Consider the following 14,951-nt stretch of genomic DNA (forward strand, 5'->3'; position numbering starts at 1 on the left):
AGTTTCCCCCATTTTATACACAAATAAATGTTTGCTACAGTTTGTCTACAGTGCCAACCTTCTAATTTGGACTAGCTAACTTTGTAGTTTTTGTTCTTTTCTATCTCCTGCATGGCCAATAATATTGCAATTAGCTCTGTGGTACATAATGATTAATGATATTTTAATGTTTGCATGTAAATACAGTATTTTCCTCCGACATCTGGCCAAAATGGAAAACTCACATACTGTGATAGCCAACTGCTGTGTTTTAGGTTATGAGTCATTTAGGGAATCTGGCCATTGTTCTCATTTCACTGCTTCCCAAATAATGTGCACCTGCCAAATACAATGCTTGTTTAAATTAGGAGGGGCATTCAGTCATATTTCAAGCTAAAACAACATATTTCATAATAACTTGGCTATATAACACAACAGCTAAGTTAAGTGTTTCATTAAGCAAGAACAATACATGTAGGCATTGTTACATTTAATCAAAGTGCAACTGATGGACTTCTAGCCATGGCTAATTTGCTGTCCTTGTCCCGGGTTCGATTTAATATATAGGAAATAACACACAGGACACAAAAATGTAAAGAAGACATGAAAACTGACGAGTGCAGCAAACATGATCAAGCAGCAACAAAGATGCATAAAAACGAACAGTAAAGCAAACACAGACTGGCAGGTTGATGATAATGACTAAGAATGAGAATTAAGAACAATGGGCTAACTGTAATAACAACTTAGAAGAATGAAAAATGAATAAAGGAAAAATAAAATCTAATCCCAAACTGTCCACCATAAGGCTACAATTGACTTAAAATCCTAGCTCACATAATCTTATAAATGTACAACTTTTCTATTTTAACAGTAACAAAGCACAGCATTAGCTTTTAGCCTTTTTTTTTAAGCTGGAGGTCATGTAAGCCAGCCGAATGCTTGTCTTCTCTTGTGTTTGATTAATTATTTTTAGATTTTGACAGTCCCTTGTCTTCACATTTTCTGATCAATAGAAATATGGTAAACTTATATTTTGTCATATTCTCTACATCATGCAAATTACAACCTTGAACACACAGCAGTTGCCTATAGCATTTTAGCTTCTCGCCTTGAGCATGACATCAAAGGATAAAATAGTCGCCACGGAATAAGGTTAATGTTATACCAATAATGATATTACAATAGTAACGATTTATCATAGAATCAAGGATGTAGATAGTTGTGAAGGTAAACGCAAAGAGGTTAACTCAAGCAGATAATCTTGCTCATAAACATATTAGTCAATATTTCTAAAAATCTTGTTTTTGCATTTAGTTCATGACAGAGGGGGCTAATAATTGACTTCTTTCTCCACATTTCTTGGATTTCAAACAATTGCATTGTGCACTTCAAAGCATGATTACTCCAGGCATCCACTAGATGTCATTACTCATTAGGCCTTCATCTAAAGTAGAGATGAATGTGTCTGGATGAAACAAACTAAGACCATAAGATCTCTGATCCCCTGAGGGGAATATGTTAAAAGTTTGTCATTATTTCATATGAACTCGAGTCTGGACTTGCTTCTTAGGGTGCGGACAGAAGAAACAATCATAAATCATTACGACTTCAGTCAATATAGGAGCAGAGCTGGCTGATGTTTAATCATTGACTGAATCTCATAGATGGTCTGGTGCACGACACCCTTCACAGAAACAGTTAGTTACATACATTTCAAGGTGCGTGAGAACCTTAAAACTCAACTTGTGACTTTGCCATGTGAATTGGGAGTGCCTGAATTGTATAAGTTGAATAGTTTCACCTTTAATCCTCTGTCGAATGTTGATCGGCAGGTGCAAGAAATAGCTTTCAGACACAGCAGTCCTGAATATATGACAAGTGTCAACCCAGGCAACATTTTTTTTACCGTCTTGATTACAAGGACTCTGTCAATGTTTAACATGGGCCTGCAGTTGTTGGCAGCTATACTGTACACTGCAACTTCGTGCAAAGGTAATAAATTCACCGCAATCATAGCTTTTAGAACATTTTGAAGGCTGCTCCCATGTTTGCTCACATCAGACAGTTTTCCGCCAAGGTCCATGGCTAATTATTGGCGTTTGACTTGCCTAAAGTTAAATAAATGTCCACTAATACTACAGGCTTTTGACAAAGTGCTGTGTGGCCGTCTCTTGGGATTTGTGCATGTTATAAAACAGGTAAAGTAAAGCTAAATGGACTTAAAACTCTCTGATATGACCTTTATCTTGTTAGACGCACGAATCAAAAGCAAATGACGCCTGCCCTATTTTCGATAGACGTCATGCTGTTTAATTTGCAGTCTGCAACGTGTTTTTGCATTTACATCTGCAAGGCTTTGTGAGAAATTCAATATCATTACTCAGGTTAATCTCCTTGATAGCCTGGGATGGTGACAATAGAGGGAGAAGAGGTCAGAGCGATGGGTGTCTTTATCTTACTTTAACGTCATAATCTTACCTTTTACCCACTGAATGTATTACATATCTGACTCTTTTACTTCATAAGGATTTGTCTCCATTCGCTTTTCATCAAACACCACCTACAAAGGTGAGGTGGGAAGAAGGAGAGAGAAGAGGGGGAGAGGAGAGAGTGTAAAAGAGAGAGTACAGAAGCTCCTCCTCATTCGCTGCGTGTGTTTTCTTGTGTGTGTGTTTTTTTTTTTTCCGCCTGTTCTTCACACACACTCTCGCTCAGCAGAGATTCAGAGGTGGAGAGCAAATATTCTCACTGGGAAACGGGGGGAAGGGAAGCAGATTTGCTTCGTCTACTATCAAGAAAGAGGGATAAACAAGGAAAAAAAAGGGGTAGAAAAATAAAGTGCTATTTTTAAGGCAGAGCAGAGGGGGGTTACTTTTATCAACCTTGCCTTCTGCACGTGCTCAGTAAGGCAAAGCTGTATTTCCATGATGGAGAGGATGCAAGGAGAGGTGGATCACCTGGAGCAACCAAGCCCACTTACGGACAAGGAGAGGGTGATGATCCAGGACTCCTGGGCCAAAGTCTACCAGAACTGTGATGATGCTGGGGTGGCCATACTAGTCAGGTATTTCTTTTTCTTTCTTAGTTTCACTCACCTGTTTATGATTCAAATGCAATGGGGCACCGAGTCAGATGCAGGCCTACTCTGAAGATATTGATAGAATCTGGATAATAGAAGAACAGTACGGCTGTTTACTGAAGCTTTAAACACAGCTTTTTCTCACTTGGAAAAGAAGCTGCAAATGACAAAACTGTATGCATTAAATCTTGATTTCATTAAAAGAATTTTCGTTTGTATTCCCCTCATCTCTTGCCATGTAATAATTTCACTCCTAATAAAGTAAAATTAGCAGTTTGTTGCTTTTGTCCTTAATAATGGAACTGCACCTAGTGGATCCATTAAGAATAAAACGTGCAATAAATCTATTTAAAGCTACTGTTAGGAACTTTACATTTGCGTCGATTTTGGGGCTCTTTTGTTGATGCCTTGTACATGTGACAAAAAAAGAATCACTTTAACGTATTAGTAACTGTGAACCATGACAGTGGAAAGTGTAAAAAACAACCTTGGCAGCGGTTTCAGGCAGCGGTTTCAGGCATTAAAAAACTTTTCAGAAACAATCAATCTTTTCCCTGATGGGTTGGTTTGTTTCTGTAGGCCATAAAGACGCATCAGTATTATTCTCAGTCTGTTTCATAACCGTCTAAAAACTCTCCACCGTAGCTTTAAACACATTTAAAGTCCCGACTTTTGAGCTATCCTCCTTCAGAACGCACTGGAAGTGATATTTAAATCATCTCATTCACTGTTTGTACGAATTTTCATGAAATTCATTCACCTTGGTAACTTTGTGAAATGTACTTTTTAAGTCTGTTAGCCACCTGTTACCTACTTTTGGGTGTCTGAAGCTGTAACCTTATATGGGTGAAACACCTAAATTGTAGCAGATCTTTAATTGTGTAAGAGCCAACCATATGTTGTCAACAACTGTTTGCTAGACAAAGAGTCTACATCTGTTACGTATACAAATCAGTGTCATGTCATCTTTATTGTTTTATGGTGATGAACCCAAATAGAAAGGAATTTGTGGGTTGCACCTTTTAACAGAATATAAGCAGCACTGTGAACACTGTTACTTGGTCAGCGATTTGTAAGCATGCGTGTTTGGTAAAGTTGTCTGACCTCGGCCGATTAAATGGTGTTATAAATTACAGTCTGTTTCACGACTTCTTCATTGGATTTATACAGCAGAAACAACCCCCACCTAACATTTACTTAACAAGTTTTTAGGTTGTCTGAAGTCATGCAGGATAATGTATATTGCCACACATGTCTGATTTTCAATTTTTAGATGTAATCTAATGTGATGTCCACACCTCTCCCCTTTGCCTTAGTGTAATTTGTCAAGTAGCAGAGGGGGATGATAAACATTATATTCCATCAGCCTAACGTCTTTGGCACTCAAAGGGCTCCCTCCCCTGGATGAAGTCGTGCTTGAATGGCAGGTTATCTATACAGCAGCATGTGTCCATCACTTCTTCTCACTGAAATCAGAAATGAGAAAGTTGTACCGGGATGTCTACAACTGAGGATTGTTTTCGCATTTGTAGTAGGGTTCTCTCTCTCTCTCTCTCTCTCCCCCCCCCCCCCCCCTCCAACCAAAAAAAGAAACTGCTGTCAAAACAGCAAACCTCAGCGGATGGGAAGATGTTTCTGTGAAGCCTTGTATCAACTTTCCCAGGTGATGGGATTCACAGCATGACACTGCATGCCTTTATAATCCTTCATGATTGCAGGAGGTGAAAGTTGAGAGGGAGGGTAGCAGAGAAAATGCAGAGTGTGATAAACTTGCACAGTGAACCTCAGCAGGATAATGTATATCCCCACACATGTCTGATTTTCAGGAATTTGCTGCAAACGATTTTTTTGGATTTTACTCCTCTTCTGTCTATTATAAACACGGCCTCATTTTTCTTTCCCTCACATTCCTGCACAAAGACCCCGTAACCTTGAGGAATTTGAGGAATGGGGATGGATCGATAAGACAACCATGGTAAACTCTCCTTTTGGCCAATCAGATCTGTCTTTATGGTAACAGATACGATCCAAAATAGCCCCGAAATGAGAAACTTTCTGTGGATTCTGCTCTTCAATTAGTCCCGTAGAATAGATAAGAAAGGATTAAGAGTCCAATGACCATATCAAATACTAATGAGGCTATTTATATGCAACCACAGGTCATGCAATTACACGACAGAGAGATTAAACGCTGCAGCTCCTCATTAGTTTGCAGCGAAAACTCTTCATACTTTGCTCCACCCCGAGCGGAGGGATTAAGACAACCTCCTCAACATCCATCATCGTCCCTTTCAAAATGTTTAAAAACTCGTAAGTGAAACCTCCGAAATCCAACCGTATGTTTGAGAGCTAACAGGGAAATATTTGCTTCCTTTTGGTGTTAGCTGTTGCAGAGACAGCAGGAGAGGAGACATCAGGATTAGATAGGCAGCAACCAGATGCATTGGCTCCTTTCCCAGACTTAGGGAAGGGGGGAGTTTTTAGGTTCCTCTTTGCTAATTCTCTATGACACCTCTGGGGGTCAAACAGGGCCATTACAAAAACAAAAAAAACAAAGAAAGAAAGAGTCTTTCATCAGACTATTACTTGCACAATGTGTGACAGAAGGACATATCCGAACGTGAACACAAATGTGCAGACATATATTTCATGATAAATGAAACATAAAAAGTATTCAATCTTTGCAGGGACTATAACTGCAGTTGAAAGCATAAAATAATAAAAAGTCATCAGGTGTAGCACGAGTAGGCAGTGACATTCCTCTTTTCTTCACGTTGCCCTCTGTAATTTCACCTTTTGTGAGACATTTTCGTAAGTCGTGCATGATCCTTCACTTCTTTCTTTTCATTTTTTTTTTTTTTTTTTGAGGCATGAAAGGATCCACAGAGCAGAACCACAAAGACATACTCACCAAAAGGTTCACAAGGGCCACATACAGAGACATCACGTACTGTATAAATGACTTGTCTGGATCCGTTTAGAAAAGATATTGTTTGATAAATGAATTGGTCAGATGTGATAAGATAAGAAGTATTACAGAGTAGATAACTTGATAACTGCGGCCAATCAACAATAAACTCTTCTTCAAATGTCTAATTTAATCAACAGACTCACATTACGTTTATAAGGAATAACATAAATCATGTACTTATTTACAAACAATTTCTTCTGAAAACATTCTTTCTGCAACCATCTAAACACTGAGATAGAGTAAACCATTACATTCATTCTCAAAGCCAAAGCATAAACTGTTTTCCCTCCCAGTCATGATCAGGGCTAAATCAACCCTCAGGACAGGATTGTGCAAGGCAGTCGGAATTGCATTAAATCTGAGAGACTATTGTATGTACAAGCATGTAGTCGAACTCAATCATAGCAGCCGAACTCAATCATAGCAGCTAGCTCTATTCTTCCTTTGAAGGAGAGATGACAGGTTGTAAACATAAGAAAGATCAAATATGCAGGACTGCAGAAAAACAGCTGATACCGTAGTTAAGTAGTAAAAAGTGTACGCCTATGTTGGTTCAGTTGTGCATTTCAGAAGCACTATATAGAAAAGTGCTATTGCACATCGCAGGCGTGAGTTAAAGGGGAAAAAACTTTTTTGCACTGTTGTAGCAGGGTGCTTAGCAGGTTTGATTTCAAAAGTGTGCAGATGTTGAATCCTTAGAATCGTTCCTCACTGTCATCACAACAAATATGAAACAATTTAACAGGTATTATGGTTAATAGATAGCCATTTTGTCACTCAATTTCTCTGTAGCTATGTTGCCCTCTCACCGATTTTCAGATAAATATATATTCAACATGCAAGGTTATACCAAGAAAAAGTTCAAAGCAAACATTTAAAGGGAAAATATGCAGCAATCTCTTGTCACTGCTGATATTTACACACGGTATCTTGCCTGCAAAAAAAAAAAATGAATGTGGGTTTTTGCAGGATCAAGCTACTGCAGGCTTAAGGGCGGTGAGATTAGTGGAGCTTTATAGCAGCTGCTCATACTCATATCTCTGATTCTTCTTCCTCCTCCCTCTTAGGCTGTTTGTGAACTTTCCCTCGTCCAAGCAGTACTTCAGCCAGTTCAAGCACATCGAGGAGCCAGAGGAGCTGGAGCGCAGCGGCCAGCTCAGGAAGCACGCCCACAGAGTCATGAATGCCATCAATACTCTCGTGGAGAGTCTGGATAACTCAGACAAGGTGGCTTCAGTGCTGAAGCTGGTGGGAAAGGCCCATGCGCTTCGACACAAGGTGGAGCCTGTGTACTTCAAGGTGAAGTGTGTGGGGAAAGAGTAAAAAGTGGTTAAACTAATTTATTCACGTTTTTTTTTTTTTTTATTTAACTTAATTTTTCTATGTAATATATCAAAAAAATAAAAGCTGCATAAATATCTTTGACTTTACAGAACAAACAAAGCTCATTCCTCAATTAGAACACTAATTACAGTCACCACAAAAATAATCTATAGGTTTATAAAATACTAAACTGAAAACTTAAGGTCACTAAAGCTGTGACAAAAAATGACTCCACCACTTGAAAACTGTACTGTGAAGTAGATTTACTCCTGCTAGTTAGCAACTGCCCGCCAGCTGCAGCCTTCAATGGCAAATAACAAAAGTAGCTATCGTTCAGCTCCAAAACAAAACATCACTTTCAACCTGAATACACGGGATTGATCATGTGAAAACAAAAGTGAAAGCAACTGTTGACTTCTTTAAAGTAATGTGTGTAATATCACTTATGCAATGTAACTTACGGTACATTTATTGATCATAAATAGTGCGATTTGATAGTCTTAACTTTTTTTCTTAACTTAATTCAATAGTCAAGCTTGCATTAAAAGAACAAATAGATGCATAATTCCAAATGTCAAACATTTTCTTTAAGTGTCTGAAGTATTATTGTTGTGCCTTGCCCAGATCCTCAGCGGTGTGATACTAGAAGTCCTGGGTGAAGAGTTTTCAGAGGTTGTGACCCCAGAGGTGGCCGCAGCATGGACCAAACTCTTGGCTACAGTCTACTGCAACATCACAGCTGTCTACGAGGAAGTGGGCTGGACCAAGCACCCAACCTCAACTGGGTGAAGCTTTAGGTCTTGGACCATAAACACCCAGAGACTTCTAATTTTCTTCTTTTTTTTTCAGAGCCGTGTAAAGGATGAACTAACTGTACTGGTTTTTTAAGGGAGCAATGTGTCTCTACAGAGGTTATGTAAAAAGATTGGGAATACATTTTTAATCTAAGTAATCACGGGCTGTGGAACACAAATAAGAACAGATATTATGCCTTATAAAAGGCTTATTATGTAAATAGATGTAGAGCTCTCCTTGTTTTTTATACTCTTGTAAAGGAACCATTTAAAGGCTAGAGCAAAGAGGACAAAAACACAATCATAAACCTATAGCAGAGTACAAGGGGTCACATTTGACTTGGATGTGCCTTCTACTGAATGTGTATAGCTAAAAACTGCCATGTGGACACCATACTTTCTAAACATCATTTGATGTCTTCTAACGTTTCCATTTATCAGTCCTGGTGTGACCCGTCCATGAGACTTTTTCAGATTTTTGACAGTATTTAATCCAGATGATTTTACATGTTTCTCATCATGACTCACCTTTGTATCTGTGTTTAACTATTTTTGAATAAAAAATAAAGAGAAAGTTACTGTTGCAATGCCTAATCATTTTAAACATACATCTGGTCTAATCTGGTTCTTGGCCTACTGCTCCCATGTCTGCTTGAGTCAGCAGTGCTAAGTATAAGTGGCTCAGATACTATATCTATTTACGGCCCCATCTGTTCCACCAAGCTCTCACTTTTCATATTTTATTGTAACTCTTCAGGTAATCATTTGCAATTCAATGGTAATTCCTTTTTAACAAAGTGATGATTTATTTTTTCGCAATAAAAGACCATATGAAGGTTATTTGCTTGCTGTGTTGACGTCATGTTGCTGGTTGGGTTGTTTTCAGGACAGAAACACACAGCATGCTCTGTTTACCTCCTAGTCCTGCCCCACCAGATCCAACCCGCTCCTTGATCCAAGCTAATCCTCTCAGTTAATCTCCCCAATCATGAGTGACAGCCAGGACGAAATACAGGAATAGTCAGATTGTCACACCACACATATACTCTGCCTTTTTACCATTCAAGCCTTTCAATGGGAGGAGAAGGCTCCATGCTCTGAAATCTCATCAGTCCCAAGGACGAAGATCCTTGGGTCGGTACTGAGGACCATGTGCACAACAATGGTGGTCCTCACCACCATCGCACTTATCCTGCGCCAGAGATTCTCCAACAAAATCAAGCCGTGAGTACTGATAAAGAACGTTTTTTAAAGAGTTCAATCTGTCTGGGTTTCAACTGTGGAACAGAAATGAGAGCTTGCTTTTCATCAGTGAAAACATTTGGATTTAGAGTTTGTTTTTTTTCTTCAAAAAAAAGGCAATTCTACCGCTTGAGGCTTGTGAGAAAAGACTTAAATAAACATAAAAATGTTTCCAGCCAGTCTACAAATAACAACACATACAAACAAGTGCATGTCTGTTTTCCATGTGTGGGAGAGTGAGAGAGGTAGTGTGAGCCTTATCTGCGCCTTTGATTTGAAATCACTCTTGTGATTATTTAAGGGTTCGCCTCAGGCAGCAGTGTGTCGATTAAGTGGCTCCATACATAACAACCGTGTATTCCAGCTTTTTTTTAATGGAGAGATGAATTGAAGGGAAAGAACTGGAACTCTTCAGCTCATGGCTGCTAATTGACGCAAAGTGCAACCTTCTCAGAATCCCCCCCACCCCTCCCCACCAGCCCTGCTAAGCTATACTCACATGGCTATTACGAACAATACCTTGAACAGCATGGCAACAGCTAGCTTACACAATCACCAGCTAATACACTGCTAAACCTTACTTACTGTAATGAGTTCACCTTCTCTTCCGAACTGTTTTCATTTTTTTTTTTTTTTTTTTTTTATCTCCAAAATGTACATTCAATGAATAAGAGAATAATGTTTTGTATCAACCGTTTACAGGCAGAAACAGGCTGTCGAGAAAGAAGCGCCATACATGAGGAGCAATGGAGCGGCAAACAACTAAAAATGACAGCATTGAGCATCACAGAGTAAGAAAACACAGTCATTCAAGTCAATGAATATAGATGTAGAAGATGTAACCGATGGGTACAAGGGGGTAAAGGCCCACCCCTGGTGACTCTTCTATGCAGAAGTAAAGGTAAACTGAGATTTAGTGCCTCTCTGATGCTACACTTTGAAACCAAAATTGCGTGTTTCATTGAAGTTCCCTGAACCTGGTACATGCCTATTCACTCATTTTACTCTGACATTACATACATTCAGGGTTGGATACTGAAAATGCTTTACAAAACTTGCACAACTGTGTGTTCTAGATATGAAAATTGTTTTTCCTAAATCGGACAAATCACTACAACTACATTTTATTGCTTCATAGTCAGCAAAGGTCAGTGTAGACTACCTTTGGAGGATCATCATGACACATTTCAAGCTCAACATTCAGTATGTATGAGCCTATTAGCTACTGTGAGATAGAAGCTAATGCAAGCAGTCAGCATTTTCCGAGCTAACGTTACAATCTGATGGTGATTATGATACATAACCAACGGAATACATTCTTTGCTGACATATCACCATTCACTACTGCAGGGTTATGGCATAGGTTAACAATAGACCAAAGGCCTAAATCTCTTGCTAATGGGCATGTTATATAACTTTAGCATTGAACCAATTCCTGGCTTATTACGAAACCTACTGCTGTAAGCTAACGGACGTAAACATTAGCTAAATCTTAGTCTTGCCTATAATATTTTCTAACTTTTAAAGGGGGGTGTCAGCTATAGTGATGTTACTGTTAGCTTTTGTGTAATGGTACCCTTAGCAGTTACCAATCTGTTGTTTGACATGAAATATGCTAGACTAGAGGAATATTTCTAATATGTCTGTAAGAACCAGAATTGTATGCTTTTATGCCATATCTAAAACTCCATATACCAGCAGTTTACCAGCATGCATTGTGGCTAACAGTTCATTTCATGCCCCATACTTTCCTTTAAATATGTTATACAATATTATATTCTCATTCATATTTCTACTTACAAGACAGTGTGTCTTAGTTTTTCTGTTTAGTCAGTGCAAAGCTGCACAGAAGAAGAATATAAATGTGTGACATGAGGTTGAAAGTTTTAAGGACATTTCGACATAATTTGTTTTAGCCCCGACATGTTATAGCTATGATCCTGCAAAACCTCAGTCTTCATTCAAGGATAATCTCTGTGAGGTCAAAAGGACACGCCACTTAGCACTGGTACATAATTATTGGATGTAAATCTAGACGTGCACAAAGGTCCAACCAAAGGTATGGTGTGACAAAGCTGATGACATCATCAGGGTAATTTGCACACTTCTCTCTCCACAGAAGAGATTACATTATGTGATATATGACACACTACAACTGTCCACCCTTTACATTTAACACGTGTTTTTTTAATTCTGTTTCGCAAAGTAGTACGGTATAAATGTAGTATTGTATATAAATGTAGTAATGAGTGTCGTGCGAAAGAAAATAATGCATTGAAAATTAAAAAACAGAAAAATCCCAGTGGAAGAAGGAAACATCCAGTTCGACAAAGAAACATGGAATGTTTTGTTAGAGTGTGTGCGCGCGTGTGTGTGGGTTTGGAGTCGGTGTGTGTGTGTGTGTGTGTGTGTGTGTGTGTGTGTGTGTGTGTGTGTGTGTGTGTGTGTGTGTGTGTGTGTGTGTGTGTGTGTGTGTGTGTGTGTGTGGAGATGGGGCTTCAATCAGGGGGAGAAAGTGGAGCAGTGGAGCATGTTGCTGAGGCACAAATGCATAAAGATTCCTGCCCCACATTGAGCTTGGAGTATTCTCTACGACCCTGCTAATACTAAATGATTTAAAGGATAGGACAACAATCCATCATCTCTTTGGAGGGGTTAATATGACTACATTACCTCTCTTCAACCAATACAGTAACATACCATTGTTCCAAAATGCAGCATTGATGTTCCATATATAGGCAAACTGTTTTTTCTGGTATAACAGTACATTTGAAGTACTGGGAGTATTCTCATTGGGATACATCATCGACATGATGAAAAAGTTTGACATTGAAGAACAGCCACACAAAAAAAAGACAAGCATTCAGCAGTAAGGTCTAGAATCATCCTTGATAATTTTTCCATAATGGTCCATACTTATATAATTATCTAGTATAAGGTAATTCTGCAGCTCGTACTGAAATATTATGCAGAAAAATCATGAGGGAGCAAAACAAAAAAAAAAGACAAGGGTGCAACATAAAGGGAGCCAGGGGGTAAAAACAGGCAAAGGGGCAAATAAAAACAGATGAGGGAGCCAGGGGGTAAAAACAGGCAAAGGGGCAAATAAAAACAGATGAGGGAGCCAGGGGGTAAAAACAGGCAAAGAGGCAAATAAAAACAGATGAGGGAGCAAAACAAAAGACTAAAGACGAGGAAATGCAATAAGGGGGAAAAAACAGAAAAAGGGGCAAATAAAACACGAGAGGGAACACACACAAAAAATGAAGCAAATAAGAACAGAAGATAGAGCAAAACGAAAGAAAAAATCAGAAGAGGGGGCAAAATGAAAACTGACATTAGATCAGAGCAAGAACAGATGAGGGTTCATGCATGATTTTTTATATTGGCCATTACTTGTTCTCTTTTGACCCGAGTACAACTCAGACCAGATTTGACTATCAGCACACATCTGGTAAACATTCCATTAGCTTCTTAGTGACTCTCTGAAAGAAAAGAAAGTTTAAACTTGAATATTTTTTACACTCTGATTTATTCTCTCTGTTTTGTTTTTTTTGTTTTTTTTTTGCAGTGGCCTCTGCGATCAAGACTTCCTTCCCTCGGTTACTACGGAGAGCTTTCCTGTTATCTCTCTGTTCTTATCTGTCACTGACCAGATTCTGATTCATCTGCACTTGACAGCTCATGCCAAGACTCCCACCAGGATTTTATTTTTCCAAAGGGCTAGAAAACAATGAAGCCTGTTTTGATCAAGGCTTCATCTTTCTGTCCTGCAGACACTCTTCTTACTTAAACACAGGAAACCAGGAAACAGCAGCTGAGTGAGTCCAAGCCTGGGAAATAAAGATAGACAAATTCTGCACCCTCGTAAAAAAAAAAAAAAAAAAAAAAAAAAAAAAACAGAATGCACTGTAATGTTTTCTGTTTCAGAATCATGCTCTGAGTTCGAAGTGAAGGAGATACAACTTGTGCCTCTATTTCTTTGACTTTGTTTTGTTTTGTATTACATAAAATGTAATGGATGGTGTTACATGTGTGTATGAGGACAGTCTAAGCTTTGGCTGGATTTAACTCGAGTGGCCTCATCATTACTATTGAATTAGAGGCTTAAGTAATGTATTGTACAGGTAGAGTCACGCTACGACACTCCCTAAAGGTTTATGTTTTCTCACGGGATCAAATGAAGAACTGGATGCCAACAAAGAGCATTTCTGATATGAGCTTAGACTTAAGTCTGATTTGCTTACTATTAAGAGGGTGCATATTCAATGCAGTTTCTTCTTCATTAAAGAGTGTATGAAATGTTTTGATTGGTTTCTTAACAATTCACATTATCATTATCATTAAATACAGTTACAAGTCAAATAAATTGATGTTTTTAATGTGAAAAATGTATAATATGGCCTTCAATCAAATAACACATCCATTGTATTTGTGCTTTAGCTTCACCATCATTTATGATCAACTTCTTGCATTTAGGTCTTTAAGCGAAAAAAAGATCCAACTTAATTTAAAAAAAAAAAAAAAAAGCTTGACCTAATATTTCCATCCTGGAATCCAAAGAGTTCCAGAAAAGGGTCACTCTTATGCTATGCATCACTAAATGATTTAAAATGTGTTTAATAGTAGCATGCATAAGAATCACAGGTGAAAGGTTGACACTGCAGAGGGATGCTGAGGACGGCCATGCCTGCTAGCGTTCCTTAATACAGTCACCTCAGGATCGCAAGTTAATCGTTTAATTTACTTGAGGTCAACAAAGCTTATTTTCTCGTGATACAGTGGTTAACTTATCTTGTTACCTGGGGAAAACAAAGGGTGGATTTCTCTGAGGAAATAAAGTCGTTTAACAATCTCACAAGGAGGCTCACCTGCAAGTGCTTTCCTCCCTGAGAGTCATTTTTGAAATCCCTTAATTTTTAACCCTTAAATTAATTGCCATGGTTGTTGAAACACAAGCTATTTATTCTAACGTGACAAACCTGATCTCCAATAAATATTACATGAGGAATCAACCTCCATGTTTGTGATAATGGATTGATTATTACAGATAATCATGCTGTTTTTCTTGATAGTATCTTAAAAAATAAATGTACGCAAGGCTTTTCTAGGCTTCTCCTTAAGTCAAACAACATGCACAGATTTTTCATCCAACTATGTACAATATGCATACAGACCTCCTTTCTTTAAACAGCACTACACCAGAGTTGTTTGTGCTCACATGGAACATACCTCTGCCCATACACAGCAAATAAGAACAAATCATGTGCTTTTGGAATTTGTCTCGGGTTGGAGGGGGTGCAGAGGAAGTGTTATAAATCTTATTTTAAGCCATGTGCTTACTGAAATGATCATTGTGCTGATTGAAAGTGCATCATCTGGCCAAGACCTCACTGAATTAAACATATGGGTTGAGAAGATCAATTATTTAGCTATTCAGTTCGGTTCTGATTTGATAACTTTCTAAGCTCTGACGCCACCTGGTGGTAAAACCGTTTGGCAGATTTCTCAAGAAGCCTAAGCAGACAGGTGCCAAAGGAAGTTCAAAAATAGCAGTTTC

The 14,951-nt window shown here is 38.5% G+C and overlaps 1 protein-coding gene across 1 annotated transcript; it reads left to right on the forward strand.

Moving 5' to 3' along the window:
* Positions 1 to 2,037: 2,037 nt before the first annotated feature.
* Positions 2,038 to 8,732, forward strand: LOC109996499 (cytoglobin-1). Its single transcript, XM_020650656.3, has 3 exons — positions 2,038 to 3,046; positions 7,100 to 7,331; positions 7,980 to 8,732. The coding sequence occupies exons 1-3, from the start codon at positions 2,907 to 2,909 to the stop codon at positions 8,142 to 8,144; spliced, it is 537 nt and encodes a 178-aa protein (XP_020506312.1). The 5' UTR covers positions 2,038 to 2,906; the 3' UTR covers positions 8,145 to 8,732.
* The last annotated feature ends 6,219 nt before the right edge of the window (positions 8,733 to 14,951 follow it).

This window comes from Labrus bergylta, chromosome 16 (genome assembly GCF_963930695.1).
Source record: "Labrus bergylta chromosome 16, fLabBer1.1, whole genome shotgun sequence".
Lineage (NCBI taxonomy): Eukaryota > Metazoa > Chordata > Actinopteri > Labriformes > Labridae > Labrus > Labrus bergylta.